Below are 20,398 nucleotides of genomic sequence, written 5' to 3' on the forward strand. Positions count from 1 at the left end.
ATTTGTTCACGATCTTCATTTTAGTTTTACTATCGTTTTTAAAATGTAGAATTTTATTTTAAAGCTTTAGTCGATACAATATACATATTATTATATACTATTGCCCGCGGCTCCGTCCGCGCGGAACTAAAAAAACTTAATTACTAGCCCATGTGTTCTTCCATATTTTGTTCTAGATCTATCCAAAATGTCACTGAGATCCTTTAATCCGTTAAGGAGACACCTTCTTACAAACACCGATCCATCCAACTAAACTTTCACATTCAAAATTTTATTAATATTTACATGTTACTTTGAATAATATAATATTATATTTAAATTAATGAGAGACAGCGAAATAGTGTCTCTATGAAATGTAACTAGTTGATTACATATAAAAAGATATATTAAAACAAAACATACATTTATTTACTATGTCACTCAGTTACTTTCATTTGTTTAGCAAGTGTGCAGGGTCCCTTACGTTCTCCTTGGTTATAAAAGCTTACTAGATGGACGCAATATCTTACCCGCCACGTGGCTTGAATCTCGGCAATCCTCGCGGAGACACGTCGGCTCTATATTGCTGTGAGTGGAGCGGACTTTATTGAACACATTTTACTGTCCGACCTGTTTAGTGCACACCACTTTGTTTATTATAAAAGGTTCTTTATTCCGGTACGTTTGCGTGTTTACGAGATGCGAAATAATTTAACTAGATACAGATTTAAGGGTGGATAATGAAGTTAATTAAAAGTAACCAATTCCTTACTTAATTTACGTTACTGTGCTTATTTTTTATAATAGGTAGTGTCTGAATAATATAAATAATTTAATTATGTTTAAGTTTATTTAATTTAGTTAATGGCCTGATACAAGAGGCAGTCATTTTAGAATCCGCGCGCATTGTGAGGAAGTTCCTGTCTCTGGAGCTTAACTGGTTGCTTAAATCATGGGATTCCGCAACCGGTGGTATACTATTTTTAAAATTTATTATACGTATAATAAGTTAATAAATGAATATGAATAATAAATAATTTTAACCAAATAATTGAAAGAGTATTATTGTTATTATTAAAGTCTTAATCCTGATTAATTGTGAGCTTTTGTAAGCGTCGCGTTAATTAGAGATTGTAGGGAATAATTCCCAGAACGATCGTCTAATGCCTTCCGCCCTCTTGTTTATGTTTCGTTTATTATGCATAAGATGCAATGCCCTGAATTGGAGAGGACGATTCCGGGAACGCTTAATTAAGGGATACTGTATATAATATTAGGTAAATAGAGACATTAATCGGAGTTATATATCTAGGTTTATAAATAGTTAAGGAGTTTGAATTTAAGATTCATAAGAGTATAGTTTATTTGTTAATAGTTTAAAAAAAGAAAATTATTAAAGTTAATCTAAGAACAGGGGTTAGATGAATGTTAGAAGGACAAATAATATAATTTATGCAGGAAATTTTTGGCTACCAAAGCTTTTTATTTTGTTTTTTAGGAATACTATCTTTGGAATCTTGAAAGCATTGTATTGGTACAATGGAAATTTATGCTTATATTGGTGAATAGATTTTACAGAAGCCCATTTGCGTACCTTGGAACGTTCGAAATTAGTGTTCGGCATATTATTATGTTGAATCTGATTTAGCTGAAACGTTAGAAATTGGTTTCCGGCCTCAAGCTTCGATTCCAATTTGTGAATCTACATTTAAACCTTTGTGGGCCGTTCGATTCATTTGTAAGTAATTGCTTGTCAATTTTCTTTAAATTTGTATGAATGGTCGCTGCTAGCAATTTACCTTTATTCTTGTACTAGCTGTCGCCCGCGACTATGTCCGCGCGGCAATAAAAACTTTATAAGTAGCCTATGTGTTCTTCCAGACTATGTTCTACCAAACGTGCCAAATTTCGTCAATATCCGTTGAGCCGTTCATCCATCCATCCATATAAACATTCACATTTATAGTATTAGTAAGATCAGAATTCTTAGATAAGAGAAAAAGCTTTAAGATTAAAAACACCGTAGGATTTTACTGGTAATACACATATTTTACTGCATAAAATGAGAAACAAGCGAAAGCGATTTTCTTGTTCTAATTAATTTAGTATGGAAATAAACAATAAATAAAAAAAAATCGTTAGGTTTGTTGAAAAATCATGTTCAAATACACTTGTTACATATATGCCTATAAGGAAGATCGCCGACGCAGCAGTGCGTTGTCTTCGCCGCGACCCACTTAAGTGGACACGAGGCGCTGAGGCAGCATTGGCACCGATATTTCATAATTATTAATTGTAATAGATTAAGTAATTCCTTTCCTGACTTCGGAGGGAACGTAGCATAGTTAGTAATAAGTTTTAATTTGTAATTTTTTATAATTAAATTAAATATAAGAATCAATCTCGGTTTTTTTTGGAACCTTCGGCTGTGGCAAACATAATTCACAAGTAAATATTCGATAAACAAAGTTTTAAAGTGATTAATTCACTGGGGTATTCATTATTGCTTAAGTTTGCAGCTTGCGGCTCGACCACTGCGGATTCCTTCAGATATTACTTGTGCTGTGTTCCACTGACGCGAGCCGCATGATAAAGTTTACACCGACTTTTGTTTATAATCGTTAGATATTTGTACAAAACAACTGTTTCAATTAATATTGTTCGAAACTGGCCTGCGGATAAAATTGTTGTAAGCCGATTCTAATAACTGTTCGAAACAAATTTCTAATTTTAATATTCGATTAATTTGTTCTACGAATTTAATCTGTAAATATCTGTAGAGTGTAAATACTTGCTTTATCATATAGGGTAGACAAATGTTATGAATTTTCATTTGACAGGAGAGAACGAGAACTTTTTCTTTTTATACGATTTTGTGTGTTTGAATATTTGAGATCGAACGTTAAAGATCTTTCTTTGTCTACTAAATTCACCGCAGGCAATAAACGTTAAAGGAAGCCGATCACGGACAGCGTCAAGCAGTAGGCAGTGGACGAGGTACGTCGTACATGGAGTCGCAGTTTGCAGTCAGCCATGAAAAAAGGTGGTTTAAACAGGATACAGCCCTTGTATAGTCGCCCATAATCTCTTTAATTCAGCTAAATTTTCAATTTACTACTTATTGCTGTTTCATATAATGTAATTAAAATCTGAAGCAATGCTTCATTTCATATACTTTTAAAAGCTCTTAATCCATTATGAATCCGTTGATAGTGTACAGTGACTGGGCCGTTTTAAATTGATTAATATTACTTAACGAATTATAAAATAAATTGGCGAGTCATTGGAATGATATGAAATTCGCTTTTTATGTTTAAAATGTGTACTTAATGTGCCATATGTAGTGTTAATACTGTAATAGTTAGATTTCAAATTCTTAAATCCATAATGATACTAATGTCTTAAGTAAACGTAAGATTCCACTGCTACTTTATCATTTCAGTTATTTTAAAAAAAATTAGAGATATGGAAATGTTTTTATAAAACTGTTTCGGCGGTGGATACCAAACGTGGTATCGATGTACCACCAAGTTAGTTAACATCTGAGACATCACGTTTTTTATTCTTTTTGCAAATACCAGACATGAAATAGAATGCTTTAAAAATCAAATTTTATTCTAAAATCTTTTCGTTCTTTTAGCCTGTAGCAAGCAAACACTGCAATTTATCAAAGATATTCAGCGGCGCGATGGTTTGACGTTTTCGGAGCTTGGCACCTCTCGAAAATAAGTGATAGGAAAATTACCTAGTGCTTGATCGAAACACTATTTAAACTGGCCGTAAAATGGACATATGAAAACTTTTTGGAGTTGAATTAAAAAAAAAAAAAAAACATTATCTATAACGCTGTGTGTTTAAATACAATTTTGTAAGATGTTTTAGTTTTCAATGGTTACAAAAGAGTATTTATTTCATGACGTTATTCATTACGTCATTAAATGCCGTTATTCATCGTGGGTTTCTGAGATCAAAATTCCATTTTAAAACATATTCTTATGTCTTTTTGTCAAAGATAATTACGATATGTTTTATACATAAATTTTAGTATCAAAAACCCACGGTTAATATTAAAGTCGGTTTATGAAAAATCACGTTTACTGTAACTAATAATCTTGAGAAGTCGTTATCCTCTTCGTAACTTTGTATAATTTGTTCTGTTACAATACCAAGTTTGACATTTAAATTATTTCATTAAAATCCTTCGCTCCCGCGGTTTTCTTCATAGCTTAACTTAACTAACTTTGACAGGTCAATGACTCTCTTTGTGATTGTTTTGTTTTTTTTGTCGCTAACTTGTGGTACTTTTGACAGATTGCTTAAAAATAAGACTGGATTGATTATAGAATATTATTGCGTATTTCCACTGCTAAAATAACATGTTTTAATACTTATGTTCTAATAATCTTACTAATGCGAATATTTAAATTGATTGATGGATGGATGTTTTTTGAAGATATTTTTAGAACAGCTACATGGATCTTGATGAAATTTGGCATATATGTAGAGCATAGTCTGGAAGAACACATAGGTTACTGATTAAGTTTCGAGGTTAGATTAAGAGTCGCAAGCGACTGCTACTGACATATTGAATATCGTCATCAAACCGCCTGTTTACCTACGAAGAGTCGGTACAGTATTTAATGCACTTCCGTACATGATTTCATTCCCTTTTTAGGCATATTCTCTTTCACACAATCCACCTATACTTTCTTTGAACTTTCACCACCTTTGTAGCCAATATTCAGTCTCATTACTTTTAATGTAACATCATGAATAAACATAAATAAATTATACAAATTTTGTTTTAAGCATAAAAATCTCTATGAAAAACAAATAATTTACTTGAAACAGGGTTATATGTATGCTGAAAATACGTAACATAAATTTATTCTAAGGTATAAAGCGAGCGAAGCTCCAGTAAAAGTTTATATGCGATTAAAATATATAACATGTATGTTACAGTGTTATTACATGGCTGGTTTATGTAACGACCAAATTCACGCACTCACTGATACCGGAAGGTTACTATGTTATCGAAATGGAATTGAATAAAATGTACGTACAATTTTTGATCCACTTAAGTTAAAAACTTTTTTTGTTGTATTTAATGATACTTAATTTAAGATAGATGATGATGTTTTATGTACTATTTTACATACTTTAGGGACGAAAGTTTAATAACTTCTTATATAGTTATATATAATAGTTATAGTTATATATAATTTTAATATTGTTTTATCGATTTATGAAAGCATATCTGAAACTTAGTACTTAATTTTGAAAATTGTAATTTAAATGCACGAATTATAACAATATTTTTCTTCATTTGTACTATTCTAAATAAGAAAATCTCTATTACTTGTGCTATTATGGTGTTTTTTCCATTGTGTTGAATTTCAAAGCTGTTTTTTGTAAATACCTGAATACTCGAGTATCTCAGATTCAATTATTGTTCGCATCTCATATTCCTTTGGCTGTATTCATTTTCTTTGAATAGCAAGAGGAAATATTTGTTTTCCATTATTTCTTATACAATCAGAGCACAAAATTGTGGTTTTAAAAGCGAGAATTATTATGATTGTTTTGATGTTATGAAATCAAATTAAATAAAGTGCGAAGTATTTTAACGTAAAAATTAATGGCTCCTTAAAAGCTTTTTATTTTTCTGTTTTTTGTGATTTAAATAAATATGAATATTTCTTTTACAGTTCTTATTAAGATTTTTTTTGTTTATCACAGACTAGCGACTGTCCCCGGTATGTGCCTTGGGTGCCAAAGGATATAAGTCTAATTTCTTTACTGTAAGCTCAGTAGTACCCTATCCTTGCCTGTGACGTTTCATCCGCAGGACTGGCGTGCCAGGCCAATGAGCTGATTTTTGGGTTACGCTTATTGTATGTGAACGTGATATCTTATTAACTATTTTGCCAGAATCATAATATACTCTAAAAGGCAATTACATTAAATTATTGAGACAACGAACATATTTATTTGGATCAGGATTAGTATTGAAACAGAAAAAATAGCGCCGCAAATAACATGCGCATTGAGAAAACCGTAAAAGATAGGTTCGCCTTTACAGACTTTTTTGTACTAATTTTTGAGATCTAATATTATCTCATAAACATTGTTATAAAACGGTTTAGCTTACGTAAGATAAAAGTTCAAAATTTGAGGAGTTCAGAATTACGCTGTTTTTCATGAAGTTTGAAACCGTTTTTTAAACTGTTTTGTTGCTTAACAGAACATAGAAACCAAATATAGGTCAATGAAAAGATTTATTTGTAGGATAAAATTGTTATTATTTAACATATATCAAAGATTGAAACGTCATATGATACGTATTCTTCCACGAAGTCGGTCGGGTTTTCTCTTTTAATCCAACTGTTAACAACTAACAACTAGTTAACAACTGTTTTGTGTTGTGTTAATCAAGGAATTAATAATATAACATACATAAATGCTATACAAATATCGAGTGTAATCTTAATTATCACTTGAGGCTGCCACCGCGATGTAATCAGCGCTACCGACGATGTTTGTGGTTGACCGCAGATATCGCGTTTATTTACTACTGTTAATATATCATTAATTATTGTATTACCTACCGATATCTATCAAATGTTTAAATAGCATTTTGATTTAAATTTTTGTTATATTTTTAAGTTTACATAGACTGAATACAACTTGTTATATTTTACTGACAGACAGGTATACTAAATAAATACAATATCGCTTTTTTTATAGTCTGAGTGGAGTAAACGTCGTCTTCAGCAGATAATTATAATGTTATTATGTAACTTTTCAGAGTTTATTTTGAACGCTGATTTTGCTATAGCCCGCTCTTGTGTCTGACTCCTAAACTCTACTTCAAAATTGCGCTACTTTTGACAGTTGGTTAAAGTAACACCATTTATAATAAAGTTGTAAAAGCATAAAATTTTCCAATTGAATTTCCGAACCGAAGCTATGTAACGGTCGATTGAATAACATTCATCGCTTCAAATGCGTGAATTTAAGTGCTATTTTTTTTTTTTTAATAATAATAATACTTTATTTAAACAACAACACAACATTAGAAATGACATACTTTTCAACTACATTAACAATTGTCAGTGACTTTGCACGCATTTTGTTTTTTAACTTGCAAGAAACTTTCACAACTTGATTTCATCTGCATTCAACATTCGTCTACTGTAGCAGTACTATGTATGTAGACTATATTTATTCATAACTAGCTTTTACCCGCGACTCCATCCGCGCGGAATAAAAAAAATGCACACAAGATAAAAAAGTTCCTATTTCCGTCTTATAGTTCTAAGCTACCTCCCCATCAATTTTCAGCTAAATAAGTTCGACCGATCTTGAGTTATAGTAATAGTGTAACTAACACGACTTTCTTTTATATATATAGACTAGCTTTTACCCACGTCTTCGTCCGCGCGGAATAAAAAAATGCGCACACGATAAAAAAGTTCCTATGTCCGTCTCCTACGACTTTCTTTTATATGTATAGATTCAAACGTTCATATATGTAATGTATATTAATATTATAATCCATAGGCTTAATGTCCATTCATATCCTTTTATGAAACTCTTCAAGGATCATTACGCAGCATAAGAAATGGAGCAGAAATATCGTCTAATACAAGCCCTAGACTAACGTGCCATATTTGATGATGATATAGGCCGCTTTTATCTAAAGCAAGCTATTACATTTTTATAGAACACTAGCTGTCGCCAGCGACTCCGTCCGCGCGCAGTTAAAAAAAAATGAAAAATAGATGTTGGCCGATTCTCAGACCTACTGAATATGCTCACAAAATTTCATGAGAATCGGTCAAGCCGTTTCGGAGGAGTACGGGAACGAAAACTGTGACACGAGAATTTTATATATTAGATTGTAAAGTAATTATTTTTTTTGTGCTAACTAAGTGTTACGTTACGAGATAACAATAAAAAAGTGTTTTAGTACTTTATTTTCATTTCCGGGTTGGATTTAAACAAACAATGTTTCGTAAATTATGATCAATTGATTTGTCATATTTTTTGTGGAAAGAAAAGGTAAGAACTTCATTAGAATCTTTCGGTATTTTACTGTAAAATTATATTATAACTATCTGTCAAAAAACAGCTGTGTTCTGCATCTTAACATTGCCAATTTCAGCGAGATCTGTTGAGCCGTTCTGGAGATACCATTAAACGAACATCCATCCATCGATACATCCATCTAAACATTCTCATTTGTAATATTAGGTAAGATATATATTTATTTTAGTTGTTATATACATACATAGTATGTTAATTAATATACCCGAGAGCTCAGTCTGTCCGCAAATGTGAATTTATTACGTTCCTATGTTTTACTTTAATTACACTTTAATAATGTCCATAAATCAATTATCTTATTAAAACAAGATGAAAGTTCAACGAAATTTATACATTAACGATGTAAAAACACAGTGAGTGAGCTTCAGGTGGGGCCGTCCCCAATATTACGTCTAGTGTCATAAATAATAGCTATATTTAAGTAACTTTGTAGGTTAATTTCGCGCACTCATTGACGGAAAATTGACTCAATTAGACTATTACCTAGAAGGAAAAATGCATAAATGTAATGATAAATGCAAAGAAAACCTTGCTATTTTACTTCTCTTGCTTTCAGACACATAATATAGATGCTCTGCAGAAGTAAGATCACGTAAAAAAGTACATTTTCACAATGGTAAGTAGGTAATTTAAGTTTAAACCGGAGTTGCCGCGTGGTCTAAGACTAAGTCGCTAGTCCACATCGCATTCTCAGCAACCGATATGCTCTGCAAATGCAATCAATACATACGTGACTTGAATTACATTAATGCTTTCTCAAGAGGGCAGAACAGTGTGGTAGAGTAGTGCAAACGCAAACGTCGAGACAGAACGCAATCCTAAGACAAAATCGATTACCGATCTCAATAGTAGAATCGTTTAAATGTGTCAAAATATATAGGAATCAATACATAAAATTACGAGACATATTTCTGATCCCTAATCGAATAATAGATTGGCCAGAGGAGCAGTACTGTTTTAAAAGTAAGTGTGTGTTCAAGCAATAGCAGTACCGCATTGTCTACTGCTCTGTCTCTCTGTTCAGAAATCGCCAACGTTTGGTACATAAATATTAATCGACATACTATCGTACATGTATGCAATTTAGTGATGTTATGATTATGTAGATTGTGTTTAAGATTTTTATTTCCATAAGTTATTTATTTACTAGACAAATTATTCATTGACACAATAATAACTAGTCGTGTCAATAATAAAAAAGACATTAATGTCTAAAAAACACAATAGATGTTTCTAAAATACCATTTTTTGATTTACTGAAATTCCTGAAAGGAAATCGTTCTATCGCTATTGTGGAACATGAAATAATTTTATTACAAATATTTTACGAGCAGCCGAATTTCACGTGGGACATAAAAGTTTTATGACAAAATTTCTTAGGCGGTCACAGTACAAAAGTCAGTACTATATTCGTCTAGGAGTACACGGGAGTGTGGTATTTTTATTGCTAATATTATTTCATATTTAGCTGAACCATTAATCCGACTTGCGAAATGATTACGTCCCCACATCAATGTCTGGATCAGAAAGGCTCAGCGCACGGTCTTACTGAAGAAAATTAAATGTCATTTCTTTTATATTACGAAATTCAATTAAAACATTCTACTGCGACTCATTAAAATTAAGGAATATGTTTTTAAGGAAAATTCTTTGCCGAACGTTGGTAAAATATCAGTTTACTTCTTTCAATAAAACTTTAATTTTAATTGTCTTTTCATAGGAATTATTTTCCAATGATCTTGAACTAAATCTAGTCTAGTAGCTAGATAAAATTTTTCACTACTTTTCTTCTTCAGATGAAGTGTTATCCTAGTAGACGTAGTTGAAATCCGAAGTAACCGCAATGCAATTGTATTGTGGAATGTCCAATTGTCATGTCGGTGGCGAGTTGGACAGATTATTCAATGCAGCAGCTCGAAGCCAATAATTATGCCTATTAAAATACCTCAACCCGCCTCCGCAGTGCGGCTCAGTCAGCCATTAACGTATGAAATCATTAATAAACATTTAAAAACTTATGTCCGTTAAATTGTCATCAATTTTAATAATTACAAAATACGCCATATAATAAATGTAAACTTCAGTATTAATTTATACTTGTTTGTATTTACCTTTATCAATTATTTTATCAACGTTGAAAACTTATTTCTATCACTCACCAGATAATAAACTCCGAATGGCATAACGACGACTGCCACCAACAGGTCAGCTACTGCCAGACTCACTATGAAGTAGTTCGTCACCGTCTGCAGTGTCCTTTCTCTCACTACACTCAGTATCACCAACACGTTACCGAACAGAGTAAAAAATGGAAATATCAACAGTAACAAAGCCCAGAAATTATATTGAGGGGTAACATCTATTCGGTTGAAACAAGAAACATTTAAAGTCCCGTTAAACGTGCAATTTGAGTACTCGTATACATCATTTAGAATGTCTAAGGAACCGTTATGAACGCTAAATATATCGTGACTTGCATTTCCATAGAAATAATCACTAAAATCATCGACTAGCATCATAAAACTCTCTCTATTTCTGGTGCCATTTCCAATCTCTTTCCTTTCGTAATCCTCTTTCGTTTTCTCTGTGTCGCTATAATTATTGTTTGCTTGTCTTATCATATTATCGGGAGGTCTTTTAGATGGGTATGGATAAGTCGTAATACTATTGTAGGCTGTATTATAATAATATGGTACTCTTGTAGTCATGGCCGGCTCTATCACACTGTTGTAGCTATTTTTATTTCATCATTGAGCATTAATCTAGTGCCTGCCATTTCTAATTTCAATTTCAATTTTCTATCTCACTACATCTTCATCTTTGGTTCACATGATTGATCTGTAACAAAAGAAAAATATTATGTTAAAGACATAACATATGCAGGTTTACAGAATTTTATGAAAGACAATATATTAATCTTTAAATCCCGCATAATTAGAAATTAAGGAATCATAACTTCCAGTTACAAAATCACCAAAATTACATATTATCTCGGCTCGCTAGAAAGGAGTAGAAAAATATTTGAAACATACATCAACTTAAAATACTGTAAACAAATGAATGATCAATACCCATTTACCGCTAAATCAGTGTTTTATGTTCAAACCAATACAACCATTAGTTTGATGGACATCGATCATTCATAATATCGCAGTACAACAAACAGTATGACTTCCTACGCTTACCTCATTTCAATTCGTAACAGATATCTTTCAGACTTTTGTGTACGAGTCAATTTTTTTATGATTGATAGAAAACTCGTGTTAATAATGACACCGTCTCGTTTAATATAATCAATCATACTTGGTGTCATGCCCAATATTTTTCGGTCTATTTAAAAAAAAGTAACTTATATTTTGCTACCCTTTGAAATATAGGACTATAATGAAATTTTTAGACCTTCACATAAAATTTTCTTCTTACTACGTCACAGTTACGTAAACACTCCCTCGCTATATATTGTCATACTAAATCGTCACTAAAGGTCTAGCTTAGTGCCCACTTAACTGTACCAGAGACACACCAAGAGATACCTTAACCCGCTTAAAACATGTTTTTATCTCTATTTTGTCACAGATTTGACGATATGTTTTATACAAAGATTATGGGGTCAGAAACCTCCGGTTAGTCGATTAAAGGATATTGTAAAAGACACGCACCTTACAATATTTACAAAACAAGGAAAAAGTTATAAATATATACACAATAGGTCGGCTATGTCAGCTTTTATGTAAATCCTGTTTGCGGGTTGATGGGATGGTTACAGGGGATGTCGGGGTTGCGGGCGGTAGAACAGATCATGCGGGAGGTATGACGGACCGCGGTATGGTAATTCCGGGCAATTCACTCGGTTTGATAGATTCAACGCTGACGGCACGCCTTTGTCAGCGGTTTTAACAGCTATTACCCTCTTTAAGTGAATTGATAGACAGAGCTCACGGTGACTGACTGCCGGATATGATTCCTTTAAATAGAAATATTATATATTTATCGTGGCATTGTTGTTAAGATATAGCTGTGGTTTGGGAGTTGACAGTTTGATTTTCCTTTCTTTGTAGAGTAGTCTTTGTAGGCGAGTAAATTTAATTCTTAAATATAATGCGGTGTAAATACCAAATTAAAAAAGCGTAACATTTAAAAAATAAACTAAATGAAATATTTTTTCATATATTTTCTATAATTAATATTAATAATACGATGTTCTATTATAACAAAAAGATATATTATTATAAATTAAATTTAAATTTCGAATCCGTTAAAAGGAATTTCGATAAAGTTCTCCAGATGAAAAAATAATTTCCGTTTCGTCCGCGGACATTGGTAATGGCATTTTAATTATCTTCCTCTACTTAAACAGATGATATCAAAAAATCGTTATGGAATCCGAGCCCCATCGCGATAGCTGACGCCCCGAGCAATCTATTCTCATCTCTTATTTCCGGTTATACAACTTTATTCTAAAGCATCGTCGGCAGTAAGATCTAAAAAGTTTTATGAAAATTTAAGAAGTGTTCTTGAAGAATTCATATCGAAAATTCCATTATTTTCTCGTGGATTTATCATTTGAAAAACTGCAAAAGAAATCTGGTGCGTCTAAGATTCATACGTATCCTGTTAACACTTGTATATTCGGAAATTTGATCAATGTCTTAAAGAATACATTTGTCTAACTGACGAGCATAAACTCTATTCTTTAAACGGAATAAAAGATGTGTATTCGTGTTACCAGTTTGAATATTTAACGTACTTGGAATAATCTTCTTAAAAGAAACATAAATCCGAGACACAAGTCACGGGATATACAACATTTTTACTTTAACAAGTAATAAAACTCTACATTGTTATAAATCTATAGCATAAAGGTATTTTGCTTTAGTCTAACAATAAACAAGTAACCTACTAAAGGTTTTTATGTTTAGAGAATTTAGGACGCAAACGTATCCATTGTATCGTACGTAGCGAAAGCATTTGCTATTTATTATTATTATAATAATCTGGTAGCCCAGTATTCTAAGTATTTGCCTTTCCTATAGCGTAGTGTAAAATTAAATTCATTAAAACAATATAGAAGCAACTCAATACTTATCAAATGTATTTTATTAATGAGTTTAATAGTCATCGATCTTCCTAATATTATAATATGATATAAATTTTCTAGAAATAAGCAAACAATTCTGAGATTTTCCTCAAAAGACACAAAACAATATAGCTTGAAATTATCAATAAATATTGTAGAACCCCTTTTAATAAATCTTTGCTAATAAACTGTTTTTTTAATGAAAATCTTTGCAGGTTATTGACAGTAGGTTCACCTATTTAAACCAGCTCGAAACTTCAAAAATGTAGATTCAAATCCACTCCAGCTATATCGGCATTCACCCTTAACCATTAGACTTTCCCAATGTCCGATTTCTAACCACGTTCTTAAACGAGTAAAAACGCCTGAAGCAACAATTTGTTATAAATTTTCAAAGCAAGATTCCTTATAAACTTTTAAAGACGGCAAAGGAATAATTTATACATTCATAATTGGTTTAAAAAGGAAGTGTCAATTAACAACTTCAATCGGGTTCCAGATTTTTTTTTTCGTTTTCGCTACCTATTAAATGACTACATTGATTTATAAATATAATTTTATGTTAAAAGTTTTTTTTTTAGATATCAGAGTATTTTTATAGTAAATTATTTTATTATTACAATGTCTGTTTGTCGCAAAAATTGGATATCTTGCAAAGTTATTTGCAAGATATCAAAAGACATACTTTACATCTAAAGATCTCTTTGTACAATTGTTTTGTAACTGGTATGTATTTATTTAATTTTAATTGTGAATCTAGTTAATTATTAATATCAGGTTATCGTCCAATTAACTGTAGAAATTGTTAAGTAAAAAGATTTTTATAACCGATATTTTATGAGGTTGATTTAAAAGAGTAAATAGTGAGTTGGTTCAGAAGTTCTGAGAGTCTCAGCATTGAGTCGACACTTCAGTGGTTTTACTTTGAAGTGCGAACTTAATACTTTGAAACTAGAAGTAGAATAGTTCGAAAAATATGAATTTCTTAATTTTTTTTCATTACACCAAGTTTTGAGTGCTATGTTTAGTACATATTTCCACTAAGGACCTAGCCGTACGATTTTGACGTCATTTTATATAGTTGCGGAAGCGCCAGTGGAATTAGGACATACACACAATTAGTAAATTGAAGCAGATGCAAAGGATTATAATAAAGTAGTTAATCAGAAAACGTATAATGCAACATGCTTCAGCTGCATCTCAACCTTGTTATACATTCTTTGTGTTAAAATATTTTAAAAGCAACGAGTTTCTGTTTCCCTTTGAATTTCTATATATATTATGTACATATAACAAGATAAAGTATGTACGTAGAGAAGTGGAAAAGATACACAAAAGCAGACTTCTCAATTCTAAAGCACGTACAGTTGCGTTTGAAACGCTGTTTTATTTCCGGGTATAGAAGCAAGTCTTGTGTTTGATGTAAGACAAAGTAGGGTCAAAGATTACTGTTATATAAAGTTATGGGAAATTATTGTTACTTTTGACTCCAATGAAGATTTTTCAAAGAGCAGAAATTGTACTGTTTGCTCAGAACCTTAACAGACATTGAAAATATTTTAGTTGTCTATACTTCAAATGATAATTTTACGTACATTAGAAATTAATTTAAAAAACCAAGAAACCTTATTGACCTTACTTTCAATGAAGAATATGAAAAGATTACTCACCTGGAGTCGTACAATTGTTATAAAATCCGGTAAATTATAATTGTTAATTGATCTGAACTGCCAATTATAAATTTCAAAGAGAGTTTTCGGGCATCGTCTTGTATTATTTCTTTCCTAATTATAAATACGCATTTCTTTCCTTCGTCAGTCTCTGCTTTGACACTTTCCGCGTAAAAATGCGAACGAGTATTGTTTTAAAAATGGAAAAGTAATTAAAATACGTTTGCAATTTGTTGACCAAAGTATTTATTATTTAATTTTATGTATTAATTTATTTACTAAAACTATCCCATCTTACTATCTCACTAATACTCTTAATATTAAAAATACGAATGTTTGGGTGAATGGATGGTTGGATTTTTGTTAATACGTATCTTCAGAACCGCATAACGAATTTCTCTGAAATTGGGCATACATTTAGAACGTAGTCTGGAATAACACATAGGTACTTTAAGTTTTTTTACTTTTAATTCGGCGCGGACGGAGTCACGGGCAAAAACTAGCTATCAATATTTTGTTATACATTATAGTTAAGGTCTTGTTTGTTAAATAGTTTTATAGTTTAAACCGAACAGAAGACGTTGCGGTAAGAAGTTCATAGTCTAAGTCTGAAACTAGAACTCTTCACCAAAGTTAATAACAAGAGCTACTTCCTGTTCTAAACTTAGAAATACATCTTATATACATTTATCCCAACAATATGACCTCAATTTGGAAACTTAGATTATTGCCCGAAAACGCATGTTTGTGGCCGCTTGAACGTTTGCCAATTACACTATAAAAATGTAACAATTAAGTTCAAAACTTATTTAAACTTTAGTCCTTTTACTTTAGAAATATGGAAATTAATAAGTTTTATATTTTGGGTTTAACACTAAAATAATTCTTCTATTTAAGAACTTTTATAGATGCTTGTTTAGTGAATATAATATTATTAAAAGATTTATTAAATATTCTTATAAAAAATTAACGTTAGACAATTTAATATCCCCAGCGCTCGGGCCAAAGGAATGCGATCCCAAGACGATCGATTCAGCGGCTAAAGGATAATTCATATCCTGATTATTGTTCAGTATTACGAAATATTTTTCTTTAATATCTGTATTTATAATCTGTATTATTTAATACTAGCTGTCGGCCGCGACTCCGTCTGCGCCGATTTAAAAAACTTGATTAGTAGCATATGTATTCTTCCAGGCTATGTTCTACTTCTGTGCCAAATTTCATCAAGATCCGTTCAGCTGTTCCGGAGATACCTTCAAACAAACATCCATCATCTAAACATTCGCATTTATAATATTAGTAAGATTTAAAGTTGATTAATCATCATCAACCTGCCCTTATCCCTGTAGAGGGTAAGCACAGTATGTACTACTCCTCCATACATCTCTATCAGCCGTCATATCTGAATTTACTTCCTACGCATATCCTCTTTCACACAATCCATCCATACTTTCTTTGGTGTTCCTCTACCTTTATAGCCATCCACATTCAATCTCATTACTTTTTTGTTTATATGATTATCATCCCTCCGCATAACATGTCCAAACCTCTCTAACCTTCTGCTCCTTAATTAAAGTTGATTAATGATTAACAATTTAAACAAAAACAGTACACAAATCAAATATTTTATGTAAAATGAATGTGTTAATAACAAATAAGCCAAATTCAAATATAATTTTGTGGAAGGTTTGTGTGAAATTATTCAATGTAAAGAGGTAAATAGTCAGTGTTTCATATCGATAATTAATGTGGTTCTTTGTATGGAACATGCGGTCTCTCATATTCGGGAATGTTTTAAATAACAATGAAGTAAACAGATACAATGAAGCTGTGGATACAATGTAAAGTCACTTCAATGTTGTTAATATTTTACGCTTAGAAGATGACCAATAGAAGAATAGAAGTTATAGAGTACTAGCTTTTACCCGCGACTTCGTCCGCGCGGAATAAAAAAAAAATGCACACAAGATAAAAAAGTTCTTATGTCCGTCTCCGAGTTCTAAGCTACTCCCCATCAATTTTCAGCTAAATCAGTTCGACCGATCTTGAGTTATAAATAGTGTAACTAACACGACTTTCTTTTATACTCGTATATATAGAAATATATATAGATGTAAACGCGATTGTCTAAAATTCGTGATAAATGTTAGGACCTTTTCTTGAAGTTATTTGACGTGGATATGAATTAAACAAATATATTATTCATGACAGAAAAATCGTGAAAAATATTTAAAAAAAAAATCGATCGTAATAGAATCAGCTCTTCGTAAATGCGAATAAATTTCTCGACGCCCAAAGATTTCCATTAGAGGTACGTAAAAAGATTTAGCTAGGCAAACATCGTATTCGCCTCAGTGGGAGGAATTTTCGATCATTTCCTTTGATGCGATTGCTTAAGTAAATTTGTTTACTTGTTCTGTAGACACTGCTTTTATTTTTCAAATAACTGAATATAAAATATTTTCGTTGATAAAATTTATATTTCACAAATTTAAATCAATAAGTTTGCTTTGAAATAGATCATAGTTAGCTTTGTGACAGTTTTTGTCATTCCATAAATTTATAGATGAAATAATAAAAACAATTACGTCAGTTTTGTGGTCACATGACGAAAACTAGTTTGTATACCCCACATGAGCACTCGTTTTAAATATTACAGATTTTGTAACTATAGAAAACTTTTTTTTTAAATTAAGTTGTTGGTGAAACTTAAGAAGAAACTGTCATGAAATTAATCTTTAACTGTATTGACACAACATTACAAGTATTTTTAATTTAAATCATGTTAAATAATAATACGTTACTAATGTACTGTTATTTCCCCCGGCGCATAATCAATGAGCTTATGTTGACTTTTTGTTCGTTACAACTTGGAGGTTTGCCATATTTTTGACGTTTATTTTGTAGAGTTTGTTTATATACGGCTTGCTGTTTCAAGGATTTTACACTTGAAGAGTTTAGTTTCAATAAAGTTAGTCCAATTGATGCCTTAATATTTGAATATCAATTTAACTATTATTTTGTATTTCCATAGAAAGCAAATTATGCTGGTATTCCAACTAAATAGGTGACTAAAAACCTTAATTTGTAAATAGGTCAATCAAAATTTATCTTAGTAAAAGACGAGATATATAAAATATTCCACCGCGTTCTTGAGTTCGACCATTAGTAAATAATGAAAAATATTTTATGTACAATGTTACATCACAATTCCGTTGAGGGCAGCACTGGCGAGTTTGGGGCGTGATGAATGATGGGCGCAACTGACATAATTCCATCTAACTAAATCTGGCAATATATCAGTGCCATAAGAATTGTCCGATTTATGTCACTTTAGCGAGCCCTTTTTTATACCGACCTTATTGTGATATCACAAAGCTCGCAACTAGTGTCATACGATTTCGAACTCTATAGTTTTATCTGATGTGCTGCTAGTAAGAAAAATACTTTTTTAATATATTAACATTATTGTAATCCCAATAATTTAGACTTAAACCACAATGAATTTAGCAAATAAGACATTAACAAATATAACCACTTCCTTTTAAAAACTTTACTTATTTTGTACTGGTATCTTAAATTAGAAACTAGTATTTTTAAATGTTGCATGAACTTAATTCAGAGTTTCTCTGGCTTTTACTAAAGTAACAAAATAAGAAAAAAACAATTGTAGTTTCGTAGTCCACCGATATTATACGAAAATAAACAAATTTATGGTAATTCAAACTGTTTTTGTTGGCGGTAAAGTGTGTCACAGTCACTGAATTATTAAAATGAAATCCCTTCGCTTTCGCATCCCACGTAAATATTTTTGCTATTGCAATGAAATTACAGATGGTCGTGACAATCTGTTGTATTCTTCCAAATATTCTGACAGTTTTTTAAACGAAATTATTTTACGAGCTATAAACACGAAGCTGTGGTTTGAAACAGCTGACGGCAAACAACCACAATTTATAAATCAACAATGTTAAGGTTAAACATTTTTTTGTTGTTGAATCAAATTGAAAACAGCAGCATGGCAGTCAAAATACTTTTATTCCGTTGTTAAAAACACTATTTAATAATTTTCATTTCGTTCTTAACACTTCGACTTCCCGCGCTATTCTCCTAAAAATTTCAGTCTCACTTACTGAATTAATACAACCTAATTTGTTTAGTAGCTAAGTATTGTAAGATTTATGAAATGTTTTCGTTTCGATTTTTGTCTGCATCTTTTAAGTTACAATTGTAATGTTTTGTATTAAATCAGTTAAAGTAGAGTTGCAATGTTGAAACTTAGTAAGAGATAGATACAGATCAGGCAATTTATAGCTTTAATAGTGTCCCGAGTTTGTTGGACTTTGTAAAGTTGGAAATGTTTACAACTGCGAGAGAAATCACTCGCCTTAAGATCTAACATAAAACTATATCAAGGATTCATTTATTTATTTGACTTACTTTCTCAAAATAGAAATGTATTACTTATTAGTTCGCTTAAGTGAAAAAGTATAGTTTAGTTAATTCATTAAGAAACGGCCCATCGGGGTTCCATCTTCAGGGCGAGTGTTTATTCTGAAACTAGTCGGTGCCGTCACCGGACGATCACACGTGAGTTAAGCCGTTTCTTAATAAATTAATTGTTATGTCTCACGAAAGTTTAAACAATTTAAGTACAGTTTAGTGTTAATTTTTCAACTATTTCCCACTTAATGACTAATCTTGTGTTTCTGAGACCAAAATCTCCGTTTCAAATATACTGTTATCTCTGTTTTGTCAAAAATAATGATAAGGATGTCGATATGTTTTATACATACACTTTGGTTCTAGAAACCAACTATAAATGAGGCAGTTAATAATTTATTTCGTGTCTAAAGCATTTTTTTTCCTTAAGGAATTCAAAGAAAAAAATCGACACATACAAAGAACTAAAGTTGATCTTTAAAAGACTATCAGATAATTTTATAAAGTTCGTATAAAGAAGCCAAAGAATATGTATTGCAGACAGGTTTAATCCAAATGCAACTTTTTTATTATTTGTTGCGGCCTCGGGGTTGCATCTTGCCTTTTTCCTGCAGCCTTTTTGGACATTTTTATAAAATATTCTTCTTTTAGACATAATTCAGTTTTTTAACGTTTTTTGTTTTTACATCTTTTTCGCATTTATTAAGTTGTGTTTTTTTATATTAAATTTATTGTAAAATTTAATGTGCATATTCCTACCACATACATTATTCTATTCAGCGGTATTTTTTTGATATTTCATCACTTAGGTGTATTTATAATGTTGAAATATAAAAAAGTAAAATTTTCAAGTCATTACTCATTGGCTTTAGAACCGCGTGTAATGGCTGCCTCAGATACTAAGCAATTTATCATACGGCGTCACTTTAACCAAATAAATGTATGATCAAGTAAATTCAGATTTATTGTGAGCTTAACTAAGGCTATTCATCAATAAAAGTATTGAAAAAAAGCCAATTTCTGAACCTAGAAAGATTCTTAAACTAGAAAGAATTTTCCCCAGATAAAACCGAGCATTTTATTTATTTAGGGTTGTATCGGAAATTATTACGCATTA

At 31.4% G+C, this 20,398-nt stretch overlaps 1 protein-coding gene across 1 annotated transcript in view; it reads right to left on the minus strand.

Annotated features, from left to right (window-relative positions):
- The window catches only part of LOC106710090 (dopamine D2-like receptor), a 69,083-nt gene extending 58,241 nt beyond the window's left edge, over positions 1 to 10,842 (minus strand). Inside the window, exon 1 of the mRNA XM_014502067.2 lies at positions 10,248 to 10,842. Coding sequence (XP_014357553.2) covers positions 10,248 to 10,796 — 549 coding nt within the window. The 5' untranslated portion in view covers positions 10,797 to 10,842. The remainder of the gene's footprint in view (positions 1 to 10,247) is intronic.
- Between the last annotated feature and the right edge of the window lie 9,556 nt (positions 10,843 to 20,398).

The sequence above is a fragment of the Papilio machaon genome, chromosome 14, assembly GCF_912999745.1.
Source record: "Papilio machaon chromosome 14, ilPapMach1.1, whole genome shotgun sequence".
NCBI classification, from domain to species: Eukaryota; Metazoa; Arthropoda; class Insecta; order Lepidoptera; family Papilionidae; genus Papilio; species Papilio machaon.